The sequence below is a fragment of the Brachionichthys hirsutus genome, chromosome 19 (assembly GCF_040956055.1).
Source record: "Brachionichthys hirsutus isolate HB-005 chromosome 19, CSIRO-AGI_Bhir_v1, whole genome shotgun sequence".
Classification (NCBI taxonomy): Eukaryota; Metazoa; Chordata; class Actinopteri; order Lophiiformes; family Brachionichthyidae; genus Brachionichthys; species Brachionichthys hirsutus.
Window position 1 is genome coordinate 8,438,855 of NC_090915.1, and position 13,722 is coordinate 8,452,576.

Consider the following 13,722-nt stretch of genomic DNA (forward strand, 5'->3'; position numbering starts at 1 on the left):
TGCGCTGCGACCGCGTCTATCTGACCAATAGGAGCCGTGGATTTAACAGTCGTATGAAGTGGCGACCGCTAGATCTCTGCTGTAGCATGAACTCGCTCAGCCCATCTCTCCTAGAGCTCCCTGTTCTAATTCTTGCACGGTCCTTAGCTGAGAGTAGCGACTATTGTGCATTATTTGTATTCCAGTCTAGTTTTTGTTAGTTTTTATTTAATAAATCGAGCGTTTCAATTCAAATGAGTATTACAGAAAGGTTCCTTCAGGGGCGTCTGCAAAAGGGAAACAATGCCTTGTGGTTTCCTCTGCATCATGACCTCGGCTGGGGGGGATGGTTCTGCCTGGCTGAACGCTGCTTAATGTCAATTATGTCCTTATTAAATATTTCATTTTGATCTCTTCTGGTCTGTGCAAACGAACGGATTAATGCAATCTACTAATTAAGCAATACGCCCTGATCGCTTCCTTCCCCTCGGTGAAAACGCTTTCCGCCATGCTTCTGGACTTATTTTTTTTAATGGTATTAACATCATTGCTGCGCTCTCTTCTCACATTCTAGGAAAGGCTGTCTCGCTTAAGATTTGAAAATTGTGCCTTTTTATTTTCGTATAATATTGACGTGTTAATAATTCCCATGGTTAACACCTGTGCTGGTATTGACCCTTTATGTACAGAGCAAGTAAATAAAATATACGTCTACTTCTTAAAGTTGGTCCGTGTGGTATCTTTCCAGATGTGTTTGCATCGCAGGACGGCTGCTCTCGTTTTTGACAGCTCCGCTTTTGATTCTCGCTATGCCCAGGAGGAGCCAAGCAATTAATAGACTGTTAATAACGTGCTAAATAAAGTAAGCTGACCTCAAAGAAGGTGAACTTTTCAAGGCCAACATCTTACATGGGCATATTTACTCTTATTCAAATAACACTGGGTTCTGTTGAGGTCGACTTCGTTTTTTGTACATGTGTGCGGCGAGTCGGAGGCTCCACAGTTGACTTACTGGGTTTATATACCTGCTAATGCTCGCGCTACTGATGAATCCCACTAGCCTGTGAACAGATTTGGATGATGGACTACTTAGTTGACTTTCTGCCTTTCCCCCGTTTTAGTTTTTTTATACATGTGCCTAGCTAAAGTGCTATTAAAGCCAATCAATGTAATGCTGTAGGCAGTGGCGGCAGAAAGGATGACCATAGACCGAGCTGCGTCTGGCCTCTTCCTCGGGCGCCCTTGTGTGCTAATGGATGCTTGGCTCGGTCGATGACGCTCCATTACCAACGCCACCCTCCATCCAGCTGAGACGACACCTGCCATGCTGTCCAATATGTGGCATGGAGGTGAATGCACATTTAACATTTATGTGAAAATATGAGACATTCTATTATAATAACATTTGAAGTGATATTCGCTCACTCGTGACTAATGCAATCGATCTAAATGCATTAAAAATATCGGTATCAGGCGTCACGCTGCTGCTCCCGAGGCTCACAATAATACGTAGCCAGTGTGTAAGTGTCCATCAGTTGCCAGTGAGATGTCGGCCCATTAATTAATCAGCGCTGTGAGAGGCTTAGAATAGCTTCCATGTAATCAGGAATCGCCCGCCACTCCGTGCTTTGTATAGATATCCACCAACTAGACTAACTCAACGACAGAGCATTCTCAAAAAGTATTTCATTTTTAATAAAGAAGGAACACCGTCAGCGCTGGCTAAAGCTTCGTGGGCCCTCTGTGCTCGAATTATCACTCAAACGCACCAACTGACGGCAAAAGAGGGCAATAATGCGTTTTATGGCAAGGTGAGAAGCATCTGGGGTGAGTTTTCACTTGTCCTCTCAGCCAGTATGTCTGGAGTTTATTAATGACCCATTATAAGACATCTTTTGCAGCGATGCTATAAAAACTGCGTCGCCCAGTTAGTCAATGTACTCTGGAAGATTCCTTTGTGGCGTGTGCTCCCTGAAGCTTTATAAATGTCCCAGATATGGCTTCTCTCTCTCTCTCTCTTTCTCTCACATAAAACATTTACAGCACAGACGCTCCTGCCTTCTGCTGGGGAAACTGTGCCAGACGATGATGGCAATTTCACACTCGCCGTCTGTTGTCTCTTTATCAGGTCAAACTCGCTGCTCGAGGACAATCTCTCATCGCTCCCTCATTCTCTTGTCATTGGATATATTGTTGTGTAATGTGTGTGTGCACTATTAACACATTTACAAGTGATGAAGATCTCCTCGCTGCTGTCATAGCTCAAGGATCAGCTAGTTGTAGTAGTGTAATGGATTACAAGGGCAGCGGGGGTCATGATCCCACAATGAGTGAAGTAGCCAGGGCACGGAATTTGAATCCATGCAGATGTGGTCTGCGCGAAGCCAAAAACAGCCGAGGTATGCAGCTCTAAATTAATGAGTTGTGTTAGAAATTCACTTTCTTATTATTAATGATTTATTTTCTTCCAAATGAAACTGAATTAACATGTCATTCATTTGCATGTCAGCTTTGTCGCTGTCTGCATTTCAACATTTCGATCAGAGCTACTGATTCTGAGATACGGATACGTTTTGTATTTGTGGCTCACATCTGGGATTTTCAACATAGAATTAAACTTACTTACTACGATGTTCGTTACATTTTAAAGCAGATACATTCTGATGCAGTGTCCCTCCCCTGGTATGACTAACTGTGTAGTTGGGATCTGAATTAAAAACACACCATATGACGCATTAAAGTCTGTTCAGTCACTTTACTTTAATTAGACAAGTACAGCATCAATACAAAATCGACGTCTGAGGCCTTCCAGAAAACCATGCTCACCCTCTCTTCTGAGTTACATGACATTTACACATACGTTTATATTACAGCGCACTTTATTTTTATTATTTTACTCATTAATACACGGCATAATACTCATGTCGCTGTTAACACTTAAATATGTTTGGTTAGTCATTCTTTGACACAAACTTTATTCCTTTTTCCCACCCACTATTATGTCAGAGTTTACCAACAGGAGTAGGGGAAGAGCGGGTACTGGCTCCAATCCCCTGCATGGCTGTGGGGGTGGTAGTATCCGGCCTGCTGGGTGTTTGCTGTTGGATGTTCAGCTGTGAGAAGTGGAGGGTTGACTGCACTGCGTGTTGCATCTACTTGATTGGCCGGCAGCGGAAATCTGCTGTACTCTGAAGACCTGGACAATGGCATGCTGTAGTCAGACACAAAGGTTACATTTGAGACATTCTTGTAACGCTTTCTAAAATGTCTTGAACCGATTCAGTTTTTCCTTGTCCTGAATCTCTTGAATCATACCTGTAGGGCTGGTAAGCCATGGATGCAGGCACCATCTGTTCTTCACAGCTGTAGTCATACTCCTGCTGCTCCAGGTGCTCGGCGTGCGGACTCGTACAAGCATCCTGGGGCCAGACAGACAGGTCACCCCTCTTCACTTGTTGAGTGGAGACCTGATTTTTCTCTGCCTGCCCTGACTGAGAGGTGGAGGGCATCCTCTGCAGGCCTGAGGGGGAAATACAATATTTCATTGAATCTCATAAAAGTATGACTTCGGAGCACGGACCGAATGCGCAGATACTATATTATACATTACCTGAAGGGCTTTTGCAAAGAGCTTTCTTATTTGTTGCAGCTTTTTTTGCAGAAGGGCTTCTATTTGGACGGCACCTTTCAAAGAATATAAAAAGTCAGCAAGTTTTTAGCTTTTCGTTTCATTCAGATTTTATTTAGCATATTTCTCTCTGCTTATATTTTTGCCCATTTAGGAGCTAGTTTTTCCAACACAATAGTTATAGATATACATCCAGCCATTTTCATGCCACTTATTCTGCTTTGAGGGTCACGCGAGTTGCTGGAGCCGATTCCAGCTTGGACTCGGGCGAGAGGCGGGGTACACCTCGGACGCTGCGCCAGCGCATCACGGGGGCCACACAAGCATTCGCGCACCGCGGACGGTAATCAATTTACCTAAATTATATGATTTTGGTGGTGGGAGGAAAACGGAGAACACGGACACGGGTAGAACATACATGTCCTACCTTTTACTGTGGGAGTGGGTTCCTCCCTCTCTGAATCCTTTTGCAAAGGGGTTGTGATCGATCTTCAATTTAGTGATCTTCAAAAAAAAAAAAACAATGTTAAGTGTTTTACCTTACTCAATACTTCATCAATGCATTCACCAAGGTCCTACCTTTGGGTTTTGGTAAGCAGTTACTGCAGTGAAGGTCGTCTCTGAGAAGGAGAAGGTCAGAAACGGGCCCCAGCGCACGGTGTAGGGGCTGTCCGCCTGGGTGAGATGAAACCTGGGGTAGTAGCGATGCATGGAGTGCAGGATGATCTGATGGGTAATAAAAAATGCACATAAAGTGACCATGGCTGAGCCCTTTTAACTGCAGCTGCGTGGCATGATTCCTCACATGGCCGTGCTGATCCAAAGTGTTGTTGGTGAGCTTCAGCTTTAGGAAAGACAACGATTGTTTCATCCAGTGGCTTCCTGGTGCCGGGGAGTCCGGGTGCATGTATGTGCGACACGGGGGCTGGGGCTCGGCCTTGCCTGCAATCTCCCACTGTTTCTTTTTCCACTGCAGGAGATATGAGGGGGGAAAGGCTGTGAGACTTTGAGACACGGCTGAATCGCCTGTCTTCCGAAAGCTATGTGAACATGAAATGGGTTTTTTTTCTAACTCAATATTCACTGCTATGACGCATAAAAACTTCTTGAATGACAAGTTTTCTTCTTGCCATTGCTTTTATCTTTGAAGCTTTGTAATATATATGGAAAATTGGATGAAAAATCACACTCTCGGTGCTCCTCTGTTGGAGTGTCCTATTATCATGTATTTCTCGATCTTCAAGTGTGTGCTAAAAGCAGCCTTTCTCACCAAATGGCCCCATCAGTTCATGTGAGAGCCATTGATTGCGTGGATGGCTGGCTCACCCCTGCTCGCGATTGTGAATAAGGAGGGATGCTAATTGATTGGGCCCCCAGCCGAGAGTGCACAAACAGGAAGCAATGAAAGGCTTTGATATGCAGCGGTGGGCAGCCCCAAGGGGGCAGGTCGATGTCTGCCTGCAGACTGCTGCTTTACATACAGCAATTTGTTAGTATCTGTTCCCAAACTGGAAACAATGGGACTGGGAAGACAGAAAAAGGTTCCAGCCGGATGAACATTTTGTGTTGAGTGCACATGGCGTGGGTTGCAGATGCATTTACCTTGTACTTGTAGCTGTCTGCAGGAACCATATCCACCATGATGACGTAGTTGACAAAATGCTGCAGCCCAGTTATACTGATACAACAGTGTGGAAACATCCTCCTGGAAAAAAAAAAAGCAAAATCCAGTAGGAAGCAAGGTCAGTGGTTTGAGAGAATCAGCGTCACCAGCCTGAACACAAACCTTCCATGCTTTGTTATGATCATCTCCGTTCCGCTGCTGTGGAAGGACTTCCAGAGATCAGAATTTTCCAGGGTCATTCTGATGCAGCTCTGCTGGTAGGAGCCAGCTGGCATGCTTGGGCTAGATTTTGATTCTTTAAAAAAAAAAGAAAAGACAATTGAATATTTTGATGAATTTGTAGAAAAAGTGGATACAAATATCTGCACTTAAATACACACCTTGTGGACTAATGAGACAAAGACAAAGTTCTACATTTTTTCTTAAGATTGTTCTAATTGCACACACAGAAACAAAAACATGCTTCATTGTAAATCTAATGAAGCAGCAGCTATGCATCCAAATTCACTTTCTTCATGCCCTTCACTTATAGACAATAAGTTTGCTTCAGACTTACCGGGGATGTGTTGCATGATACTGTCTTCTCCTGTAGATGCTTTGAATGAAACTGAAGCACTCAGGTGGTCTAACACAAATCCATCAGGGGTCTCTACCTCTGAAAACTATAACCCTTGACTTGCATTGGTCCTTACAGAGAAGGTGGGGTCTAAATAGCCAAAGGGGATGTGCTCAGAGCAGAGAGGGGGGGCAGGTATTTAATACCTGAGATCTGCCTGTGAAGCCTATGGCGGTGTCCTTTTTTTTCCTAAAATTTGTACATGAGTCAACTCAATCCTGGTATCACCACTGGGCTTGATTTTGACAGAGATTATTGAAAGCAAAAATTGCAGTGAAAGAAAAGTTAAACAGGATCCAGTGCAGTTTGTATCAGAATCAGAATCAGTTTATTGCCATTGTCAATAACAGTAATGACAATAATAAATGCACGCTACAGCGCCATGCTGCAGCGTGCACCCTAATATAGAATAATGCCATATTTGGCTTGTCTCTTCCTCCCACTCTCTCTCAACCCAACCGGTTTCAGCAGATCGTGACCTTGGTCAAGTCACGTCTGCTCTGTGTCAAATAAGATTGACTTGGCTGGTGTTCTACCAAATAAGAGTAGCAGAGGACCAGTGTGAGCGTGGTTGATGTAGCGCGAGCTCATCTGTGTTGGAAGCAGTCATAGTTTGTATGTCGTAGGGCTGGAAGCCATAAAAAGGCTCACTTTCTTTCAGTCAATGCTGAAGATCAGTGAGCAGAATTTTAAATTGCCCTTGGGGAGGGGATGGGGGGTGGGGGGGTGGAGTGGAGCAGACAGGCTCCTTCCTGGCAGCGTTGGTTGTGTATTGAAAACAAATCAGGAGATTACAGAGGTGATCGGAGCGGGGCTGCAACCTCGACAATGGCAGACAATGCTGCTAACCCTATGAGGCCATTTGTCCCCCCCCCCCCCCCCCCCAACACACACCTTTCCATACTACCTGGAGAACAGGCCTTCACATGAAAGACTGATAGCAGGACAGTTTGGATTTTAAAGGGCCCACTTCATGAGTTTCATGAACAATTCTAGTCATGAATTGAAACTTGATTTACAATTTTATTGGATTTCTCAAAGCAGGCTAAAATTTCCAAGATGTAAAAAAATCTTTATTATAGAACACAGACTCTTTTTGCTGGGTTATTTTTTGCCAGAAGGCTACAACAGTCACTCATGATGAATGCGGCGGCCAAACTGTTCTGATGGATGTTCTGATAAAGGAAACAAAGAGATCCAAATTTTTTGTCTGTAATGTCGAGAGCACTCACAGACCGACCAGGAGAATGTGCTGAAATGTTTCTCTGAGGTCCACCATTTGGATGACATGTGGGGGCTGCTGCCTTAAATTTGAAAAGCTTGTGGAACGATAATTCACAACGTATTGAATCAGTGAAGTGGGATTGTTATGCAAGAGTGTGTATTTTGTGTGTGAGGGTGTTCATACTGTCGGCACCGCACAGAGTAATCCCCTGGTCTGATTTTCTGTTTTTTTTTAGGAGTGGCTCGCTGCATTTATGACACCTTTACACCACAACTGTAGGCATGTCGAAACAATTCTCCTCCAATCAGTTCAACCTCAGGTTTCAACGATGGAATTCAGTCTGTACTTGCCCGCGGCATGTGTCACATCTGCAACTAAACTGCAAAGTCAAGTTCATGTAGAAAAAGACGTCTGCCTACATTTTAATTTTGTGTTGCTTGAGAATTCCATTCTGTGGTTCAAAAGGAATCCAATTCCAAAGTGGAGTTGGCAAACATTGTTATCCTGTGGTGCATCAAAAGTTAAAAAAAATATCTCACGGTACAGGAAATGTTGTGGCTTCAAAGGCTGCAGCTGGAAGATGCAGTTTGAAAATTAGTCTTTATGATGGCGGGGGGGGCAAGTGCAAGGGATGAATAGTCGTCTTTCTGCTCCACCCAACGGAGAGGGGGCATTCACAACATTTTAATTCCTCCTCCTCCTTCCTCCTCTTACAACTTAGTCATAATATCATGACTCTTTATGTAATCACATTTGATTCATACACATGAGCATAAAGACAGGAGGGCATGAGAAAGTGATGAAAGAGGAAGAATAAATCCTGTAGAGACTGAAGGACAGAGGAAGAAGATACATATGAAAAGATAGAAAGAAAGTGTCTTCATCCAGAAAAGGTCCTCAAAATTCGGCTAAAATATTAAAGCATTTTAAAGCTTCATGCAGGAGTATTGAACTTGGTATAAAGTAGAAGATCTTTATCTTTGTGTGTGGCTAGAAAAAGACTGGTCAGAAACTCAGGCGGCTGTAGATCTGATGACAGCGGATCAAATCAGGAAAGAAGATCTCACGGTCTCTGAAGAGAAACCAGGAAATATTTTATGAGATGAGTTAAAAATTCTGCTACCAACTATTCTTCAACATCTTGGATTAAATCAGCAATAAATAGTGAGAGAAACCTTAACCTGTTCAAGACTTCGCCAAGGAGGTTATGTCTTTGATGGCTTTTGTCTGTTTGTTTTGAAAAACTGCTGGATGGATCTTGATGAAAAAACATTTGAAGATGGGTCTTGGTTTAACTTAGATTCTATTAAACCTTGAGAGTTATCCAGATACTCCTCTGGATACAAAAAAATAATAATCTGGATTTCCCCATTTACTTATAATGGAAGCTTAAAAAAAAAAAAAAAAGTCCTATCTTGTAAAATATGCATTGAATTCACTCACCAAAGATTACAGTCATAAATTAGTCTGATATGCACTATCATGAAAAATGTATTCTGGATCTGATCCAGAATGAGGTCAGGAAAAAATATAAAATTTTAACAATGAAAATCCCAGTTAAGGATTCAAAAATCAGTTAAAAATACACATCAACTCCGATTCACTTTATCTTTTCATGGTTGCTGTATAAAGGTAAAGCTAATAATATATATATATTTTTTGATGATGATCGAGATCACCACGAGGATGGTGTAAATCTAATTATGAGGGGAATGAGCTGCATGTCACAAGAACACTTACAGTACAGATTAAAACATGCGATTCGGAGGTACAATAGTGTTTTCAAGTACAGGCGCCGTAACACAACAACAAACAAGAATAGAAATTAAAGCTCCAAGTGGAATAACTTCAGAGTTCAGTTCAGATGGGGAACATTCCACGCAGAGTGGACCGTAAAGCTGAACACTATTTTACCAAATTCAGTCCTTACCCGAGGAACAGATAGTGTTCTGCAGGAAAGCAAGGCGTAGCGACTACATCTCTCCTGCAATAAAGTGCACAAATAAGCCTAAAAGCGTATTATAAATTAGGGTCAGCCATTGTGTATGTCTGTGAATATTACACTTCATCACCAGTAGATAGCAGCAAGGTGCTAAGAAACAACAGATATACAGTCAAATCATGTCAGATGTGATTTTTCATCATTTCTTTCAGTGGTTTTAAGAACAAATTCAGTGACCAGTCTCGGCATACGTCAGTGAACGCCACGTCGTGGTCTGACTTCCTTCATTGTGGTTACAGTTTACAGGCTGCAGAAACCTGTCGAAAGTGTAGCACCGTTCCTACTTCCATTTTAGTAGATACTTTCAGGACAGGACTTCAGTGTGTTACGACTTTAATGCAAGTAAAAAGCCACTTCTTTCTTTGTTGACATCCGTGCAAATGCTAAAATCTTTAATGCTAATTTATGCATTATTTATTTGACAGATGTTGACACACTGCTGCTAAGAAGTCTGCCAGTGCAACAGATGGGTTTACTCACAGTTAACGTCATCCTCCCAAACTACCCGAGAACGCGTCTTTCAAATGAGAAAGAGATTTCTCTTGCTGTGAGCACTTCACTGACAGTAGGTGAAAAGGCCTTCAAGTGTCCTTTCCAGTTTGCTATTCATACCAGGCTGACAGTAGTAGTAGTTCTACGCATAGGAAGCCAACAAGACTGAACTCACTCATATCGAAATATATTCTATGTGTATTTATATCTGGAGTTTACATCCTGCATCTAAAGAGCTTCCTTCTTTTGCTGCTGCAGCTTCCCTGGCATCCCGTCTCGTTGCAGCATCTCCCAAAGCTTGAACAGTGCTTCGTGTCAGGTGTTTAGAGGCCTGTGTTGTGTTGTGTTGTGTGTTCTGCAGCTGCGCCAACTTCAGGGCTTCTGCTCTGAGCTCTTTGGTGTGTGTGTGTGTGTGTGTGTGTGTTAGGATGAGCAAAAGGCAAAATGGACAGCCACAACAACAGCTGCTGCTCTCCCCCCCATGACCACCACCTCCCAGTCTATACCGAGTGCTATAAACGCACACACACAACGAGAGTGTTTGATGGAGGGCGTGGTTCAGAACATTTACCTCCTCTGTCTGTGGACAGCTCTCACTCGCCCAAGGCCCCATGAACCCAACCTCAAGCACGGAGCCGCTTGTCTTCGAGTTGCCCTTGTCTGACCGCAGCATTCAACACTGGCATCTGCCTGGCTTTCCTCCATGAAAGAAAGACGAATAAAGGTCACAATCTGAAAGCACGATTATTCAGTTTTCTGTAGCTTTAGGTTCATTGCCGTCAGTGATGCTGATCCCTGCCATCTGCAACCTTCGCTGCACCGACAGGGAGAAGCACAAATCACGTGATCATTGGGTTGGGAGAGAACGAAAAAGGCTGTTGCGAGCGTTCCTCACAGGCCGACCTGCCTCAGTATTAAATGTCCTACTTTTACATTAGTCGTCTATGCAGAGAATTCACCATAAATTATGTTTGAAAGAGATGAAATAAAGAAATAAATATAAATACAATCTGTGGATTTCAATATTTACCACTAGTTTCTGTGGCGATTGTCTCAGCTTTCTTTTTTTGGTGATTTTGCGCTCTGTTTTTTTGTCACTTATAACCCCTTGTATCCGTTTATTAATCTGTCGCTCTCTGTCCATTTTGTTCCTCCAGTCACCGCCTGCTCTCTGCCCGTAAATCAACCCCCTGCGAGCTCTCCGCTCCTCCACGCTTGAATATTTTAGCTGCAGCATGATGGATTGGTTCTTCTCCGGCCCATCTGGAGGCTCAGGCAGCGAGAGCGCCATGTATCAACGACAGAGGAAGCTCCGCGCGTGATGGCGAAGTGTATTATACAACCTTTTTTTTTTCATTTCCATAACATCCCAGCATTAGTAAATGAAACACATCTAATGGTACACAGGGTCACCCATCCCTCCAGTGTTCCCCGGTGGGTGCAGGGTCTCCCCTGGTGGCTCCAGCAGTTAATTAACACCACTCAAGCATGGCAAGGGAGAATGAAAACCGCTGAGGTCGCCAGAAATAGCAACTGAATTACTTTTTAAAACTTTCAAAAATTAGTGTTACCTCAGAACAGAACATTTGGTGGGGGAACGTTCATCTGCTGACTTTGGGTAGAATAAACAAGAAAACACACTCACAAACAGCTGCATGGACAGACACACTGGACTTAGGTGAATTGGTTACACAAAAAATTGCCCGTATGTGCGAGTGTGTGTGTGTGTCTCTCTCTGTGTTGCCCTGCGATGAACTGGCGACTTGTCCAGGGTGTACCCCGCCTCTCGCCCATTGACAGCTGAGATGGGCTCCAGCATGACCAACGACCCGGTGCTAACTAAGCTATATTTTCCTTGAAGAACTCGAAGCCTCATTTAGATCCTGAAATCGAGCGACAGGATCGTTCGTATTTGTGTCTGCCGAGACTCGACACGCCTGACAACCTGTTCACTTTGATGTTTTAATTAACGATATCTGAGCTGGTGAATACTTTCCTGATTAGGGGACATTACTTTCCTAAGGAAATGGGGGTACGGTGTATAATCCTCTGCCGGCCAGCCTGTTGGTAATTCACACTCGATTCTATGTTATGTGATTGACGTGTATTCCTGTTGAAAAGCAGTGATTGCTACGGGAGAAAACGCTGAAGGACTTCAGGGAGATGGAAAAGAAACTCCCAGGTGGCGTCTGCAAGCTGCTGCGGTACATTCTTACAAACCCAGGATGATTTTTAGTGGAATATTCAGCCAAAGCAACCACAAGCAATCTGCGCTGATACAAACGATATCAACAAGTAACAATAGTTGGACTTTGGATAAGCGGCTGAAGACGAGACGATCGTGTCAAGATAAATAACTGAACAACAGTTAGCCAATACAATTATTCAGATTATTATTTTTTGTTTTCATACAAAAATATTTTACATTAGAAAACACACCTTGAAATATACACAGGCTCGTCACTTGGCTATGCAAGACCGTTTAAGTCAAATATATCAGTCTATAAGTAAATATATCTTTACAGCATGAATAAATCCAGGGACAATGAAGTGACTCGTGTCATTGATGGAAATATATCCAATGGTCACAAAAGACTATAAACTCTGTGCCCTGATTTAAACAATGTAAAATAAGCAGTGATATTATTTCCCATCAGAATATATTACAAAAGTTACAACAAAAGCAAGTGTGGAGAATGCTTCCAAACCGGAGAACATGAAGAGCCCATGGGAATGCATGCACGAGCATCAGTTCGTCATTTTAGCATAGATTTGAAGGATTTAGGCGAGAAAACTTGGCGCTGACAGAGTCCATCCACCGACTCGTGCATCTATCGACAGCTCGGACCTGCTAGAATTTCTCCAGTTTGTGACACATCCAGTAAAATGGATCTGAGTTTTAAGTGTTTATTGTCTTAGTTTTACACAGAATTGAAGTAAAATACTTCCAATTAATGCAGATTATTAATGTCCCATTTAAAGACGTGAGCTTCGCTAATGTGATCTTTCAGCTTGTGTAACACTTATTTTAACCACTGTGGTCTCTGGACGGAGATGGTAACTATAACACTAAAATCAAATCATGTATGTAGATGCAAACCCCTAGTGGTAGTTTGAAAATACACAAACCCTTGAATAATACATTTGCCATAATTTCATTGCTTCCATTCTGGAGTGACATTTCTGCCGTCAACCTGCTGCACTTTGATCTCTGCTGGTGCTCATTCTCTTGTTCCAATAAGCCTTTCATTGCACAGATGAGGCAGTCTAATCGTTCAACGAAAAACTATGTGAAGGACTGAGTGGGCCGATGACTGTAAGGACGTCTACTTTCACGAGGCGGCGTCCACCGAATGGGGTTTCAAATAAATAACAGCAAAAACATATCAAATGTCACATTTTTCCTCATTGTCCACCAATCAGCTCAGGATCTTTGCCCCCTGCTTTGGTGTCACAGCAGTTCAGAGCAGAGGGTGAATGACAGTGTCCAGAGAGGTGGCAGCAGCCACATGGCGGACGGAGCGGGCCGGGCGCCTAAAGGCGAGGCCGTGTCGGAGGTGCAGGAACACACCTCGTATCCGTTCTCTGCATGGTCCGGGTGATGCTGCACGTCACCTCTTGTTTCCTTGCTTTTGGGCTCTGTGTCTGGAGAGTCTGACTGCATCTCGGTGCACAGCAACCAGTCCTTAGCGATGAAGCGGGGGTATCCCGCCTCCGCCTCCATATCACTGCCCGGCACTCGCCAGTACTCCTTCCCCTTGAAGAAATAGGACGAGCCTTCAGAGGAAGAGATGGAGAGAGGGCATATTGTGGTTTATCAAAACAACATGCAACGTATCTAAGCTACAGTACTGACACATAAAACACGGAAGGCCTGAAATCACATCCATCTATTTGAGATGGTGAAGGAATAATTTTTAAACATAGTGGGATTAGACCTGAGACACATTCTGCCATGAAGCAACAAATAACATCAGTAAATTTGACGGCAGTGTAATCCCATTAGTGAGCTTTGGAGAGGAGAATCCAGATCACTTCACAAAGAACCACGGATCTTTTTTCAAAAGCCTGTGTTTCATTTTTCACATCACACTGTTCCATGATGTAATCCATTTGGATAACATTAATGTTTGCCAATATAAATATTTGGTGCCAT

The 13,722-nt window shown here is 43.3% G+C and overlaps 2 protein-coding genes across 2 annotated transcripts in view; both read right to left on the reverse strand.

Moving 5' to 3' along the window:
* Positions 1-2,988: 2,988 nt before the first annotated feature.
* LOC137908807 (T-box-containing protein TBX6L-like) lies at positions 2,989-5,506 on the reverse strand. Its single transcript, XM_068753229.1, has 8 exons — positions 5,394-5,506; positions 5,210-5,312; positions 4,413-4,577; positions 4,187-4,333; positions 4,035-4,111; positions 3,590-3,663; positions 3,295-3,499; positions 2,989-3,190 (listed from the first exon to the last, which is right to left on the reverse strand). Exons 1-8 carry the CDS (start codon positions 5,504-5,506, stop codon positions 2,989-2,991), a joined length of 1,086 nt encoding a protein of 361 aa, XP_068609330.1.
* A 7,511-nt stretch (positions 5,507-13,017) lies between these two features.
* LOC137908444 (matrix metalloproteinase-17-like) overlaps positions 13,018-13,722 on the reverse strand; it is a 43,567-nt gene continuing 42,862 nt past the window's right edge. Inside the window, exon 10 of the mRNA XM_068752848.1 lies at positions 13,018-13,343. Within this exon, the coding sequence (XP_068608949.1) occupies positions 13,018-13,343 (326 nt within the window). The remainder of the gene's footprint in view (positions 13,344-13,722) is intronic.

Bases quoted from the DNA above. Each gene is read 5' to 3' on its own strand.
- LOC137908807 (XM_068753229.1), bottom strand. From the start codon at position 5,506: ATGCCAGCTGGCTCCTACCAGCAGAGCTGCATCAGAATGACCCTGGAA. The intron at 5,313-5,393 runs GTTTGTGTTCAG...TTTTTTTTCCAG, and splicing joins ATCATAACAAAGCATGGAAG to GAGGATGTTTCCACACTGTT. The intron at 4,578-5,209 runs GTAAATGCATCT...TATCTCCTGCAG, and splicing joins CAGACAGCTACAAGTACAAG to TGGAAAAAGAAACAGTGGGA.